This window comes from Primulina tabacum, chromosome 11 (assembly GCF_025594145.1).
Source record: "Primulina tabacum isolate GXHZ01 chromosome 11, ASM2559414v2, whole genome shotgun sequence".
Lineage (NCBI taxonomy): Eukaryota > Viridiplantae > Streptophyta > Magnoliopsida > Lamiales > Gesneriaceae > Primulina > Primulina tabacum.
In genome coordinates, this window is record NC_134560.1 from 34374467 (window position 1) to 34377623 (window position 3157).

Sequence of the window (3157 nt, forward strand, 5' to 3'; positions counted from 1 at the left end):
GCATATATTTTAAATGGTTTACAAAATATTTAATCGGTTTCTATGAAGGATTATTTCGAGTATCTTCCGCTTGGTTTGAACACCAAACTCGATTTAATTCATCGGTGTTCAATATTTCAAGAACCGAGCTATTGTAGCTCAACGATTACCCCCCCTAATCGATCGTGTCATCATGTTACAGTAGTTGCTAGTAATTTTTAATTATTTATGAAATTATCGAATCAGTTGGATTAAATTGTTTACATTGCAGAAATTGAATAAGCACTGATTTGTTTCTATGACAGCACTGATTTGTTTCTATGATAGCCGACAGGGAAACCTAAAGAAAAGTTGTAGAGAAGTCTAAGAAAAAGGAAATAAAAAATAGGCAGCTGAAATAAAACGTTGCCAGGTCGATCATTTATATTATCAGAGTATTTCAAGTCTCTACACAAGCTTTCATTCTGTCAACCATGAGCTGAAGGTGCTCCAAGAGTAGAATCTCGCATTCCGGGTTTGGACATTCCTGCAGATTTGTTTTCCGTGATTATGAGTTCTTCAATCCATTGGATTAGAGCCTTCACACTTATGATCTTATATGTCTTGTGTTTCAACAGGTCTGCGATGGATTTAGCTTCTCCGTCCGTATTCAAGCAAGCTATTTTCGAAACTAATCTGATGTTGCACGAAAGCATGCGGGAATTCCATCCTGCTTGCTGCTATGTTTCTGTTTTTCGTAGTCGCGTTTTGTGGACAACTTTTACTTATGAAGCGATGTTGAAAATAAAGACTCAATTCGTCTACGCCCCAACCTCGTCGATAAGTACAGTAAGACCCTTCAATTCTTTGTAGATGTCCTTGGTTTGAACGTGAGACTTATCATTACATGAGAAGCAAGACACGCTGCCATTTATATCGATCCAGCTACATCCCAGCTCTTTTTTCAATTTATTGACTTTCACTTTGGCTCTAACTAGTGCGGCATCCTTCCATAATCCTCGTGCAGAATATATATTTGACTGAAGGACACATATTCCGACATCATGAGGTTGACAGTTCAAAATTTCGTTAGCAATCAAATCACTAAATTCATAATTTTCATGGATTCTACAGGCACAAAGCAATGTCTCCCAAGCATACGCAGGAAGATCAATAGGTAATTGATCTACTAAATCAAATGCTTCAGCAAGTAAACCCGATCTTCCAAGGAGATCAACCATGGATGCATAGTGTTCCGGCTTGGGAGACAGATTCCATCCCTCCATTGATTTTAAATAGTTCCAACCTTCGTTGACAAGTCCAGAATGGGCACACGTAGTCAAGAGGATTAAGAATGTGGCATGATCAGGATGAAATCCAGCATGAATCATACAGGGGAAAATATCAAGGGCGTTCATTGCAGAATAATGATGTGCTATTGCCATGATGATGGCATTCCATGCTACTGTATCTCGTCTTTGCATTGTTTGGAAGACAAGAGTGGCATCACCTATGAAGCCGCATCGAGAATACATTGATATTAATGAACTCATTACAATGCAATCATTTTCATATCCAATCTTGAAAACAAAAACATGCATTGCTTTTCCCCATCCTTGTATTGCAAGAAAGCCACAAACGGATATGACACTGGATAAAGTACCCTGATCAGGTTTGAATCCTGTGTACAACATCTGTATGTATAAAATTAATGCCTTCTCACTTTGATACCCAGATATAAGAGTGTTCCATGAGGTCCCATCTTTCTGAGGTATCCCGTGAAAAAATTTGTGTGCACCAGTCATATCATCTTGCTGAAGATATCCTCGTAGCATCAGATTCCAGGAAACTACATTTCGCTCAGGCATTCTCATGAAGAAATCAAGGGCATCTTCAACTTTTGCATTTTGGACATAACCAGTAAGCATCAAGTTCCATGCTACAATATCCCGATATGGCATTTTGTCAAATAACTCTTGAGCCAAGTGAATTCTTTTGTGATCCAAATAACCCTGAATCATTACAGTCCAAGACACAACGTCCTTTTCAGGCATTTCCTCAAACAATCTCCTAGCTCTTTCCACCTCCCCCACTCTCATGAATCCTTTTATCATACAAGTCCAAGATGCAACATCACGTTTGGCCATTTTCATAAACAATTTATATGACTTGTCAATGTTCCCTGTTTCAGTATACCCAGCCAGCATAGCATTGCAAAGCAACACACTTTTACTTGAAGCTTCTGCAAACAAACGCTCAGCTTCACTCACAAACTCATATCTAAAGTACCCTTCTACCATTATAGAACAAGAAACATCATTCTTCAACTGCATTGCGCCAAAGAGCATTCTAGCCTCATCCATTCTGCCGTTGCTCACATACCCAGAAATCATACAATTCCAGCAAACGGCATTCTTTCTTTCGACTGCATCAAACAATCTTCTGGCCTCTTCCAACCTTCCGTTTTTAGCATACCCATTCAACATGGAAGTCGAAGAAACTACATTCTTATCCGGCATCGAATCAAAAACCTCACGAGCTTCATTAAGCATCCCGTTTTTAATGTACCCCGAAATCATGCAGTTCCACGTGACGACATTCTTACGGGGCATTCTATCAAACAACTTGCGCGCGCTAATAACATCACGTTTCTTGAAACAACCCGTGATTTCTGAGTTCCAGCGGAATACTGGGCTGCCTTCGACGCTTAAACAACGAAACACAGCCCACGCATTACCTAAGATTTTGCCAGTGGATAGCCTGAATCTGTAGTTTGCAATCATAGGCTCACCATAAATGTTAGAAAGAATAACTTTTTTTTTAAAAAAAAAAAAAGTTCTAATAATAAAAATCATCATTAAAAACATATAAATAAAACAAAATTACACTAGAAAATATTTTAAGGTTTTTCTTTTATTTCTAAGCAATTAACTTAATATGATTTTGTATTTGAATTTATAGTAACTTTTGTGAACAAATTTTGGATGTTTCTATTAGTTAAATGTTTTTATGTTGACATTCTCTATTTAAGTGGTAAACAATATACATATGGTGATAACGAGTTTATATCCTAGCAATTTCTATCTAATATGGGAGAAGATTGTAGAAGATCTTATGTCATGGATTCAAATAACTAGGACATGATTAGCTCAACATTACACTTAGGATAATATCTCAAAAGTTAATCAGACAACAATGA

At 37.4% G+C, this 3157-nt stretch overlaps 1 protein-coding gene across 1 annotated transcript; it reads right to left on the reverse strand.

Annotated features, from left to right (window-relative positions):
- Positions 1–272: 272 nt before the first annotated feature.
- LOC142519368 (uncharacterized) lies at positions 273–2907 on the reverse strand. Its single transcript, XM_075622364.1, has one exon. The coding sequence runs from the start codon at positions 2823–2825 to the stop codon at positions 780–782; it is 2046 nt and encodes a 681-aa protein (XP_075478479.1). The 5' UTR covers positions 2826–2907; the 3' UTR covers positions 273–779.
- Between the last annotated feature and the right edge of the window lie 250 nt (positions 2908–3157).

Bases quoted from the DNA above. Each gene is read 5' to 3' on its own strand.
- LOC142519368 (XM_075622364.1), bottom strand. From the start codon at position 2,825: ATGTTTTTAATGATGATTTTTATTATTAGAACTTTTTTTTTTTTTAAA.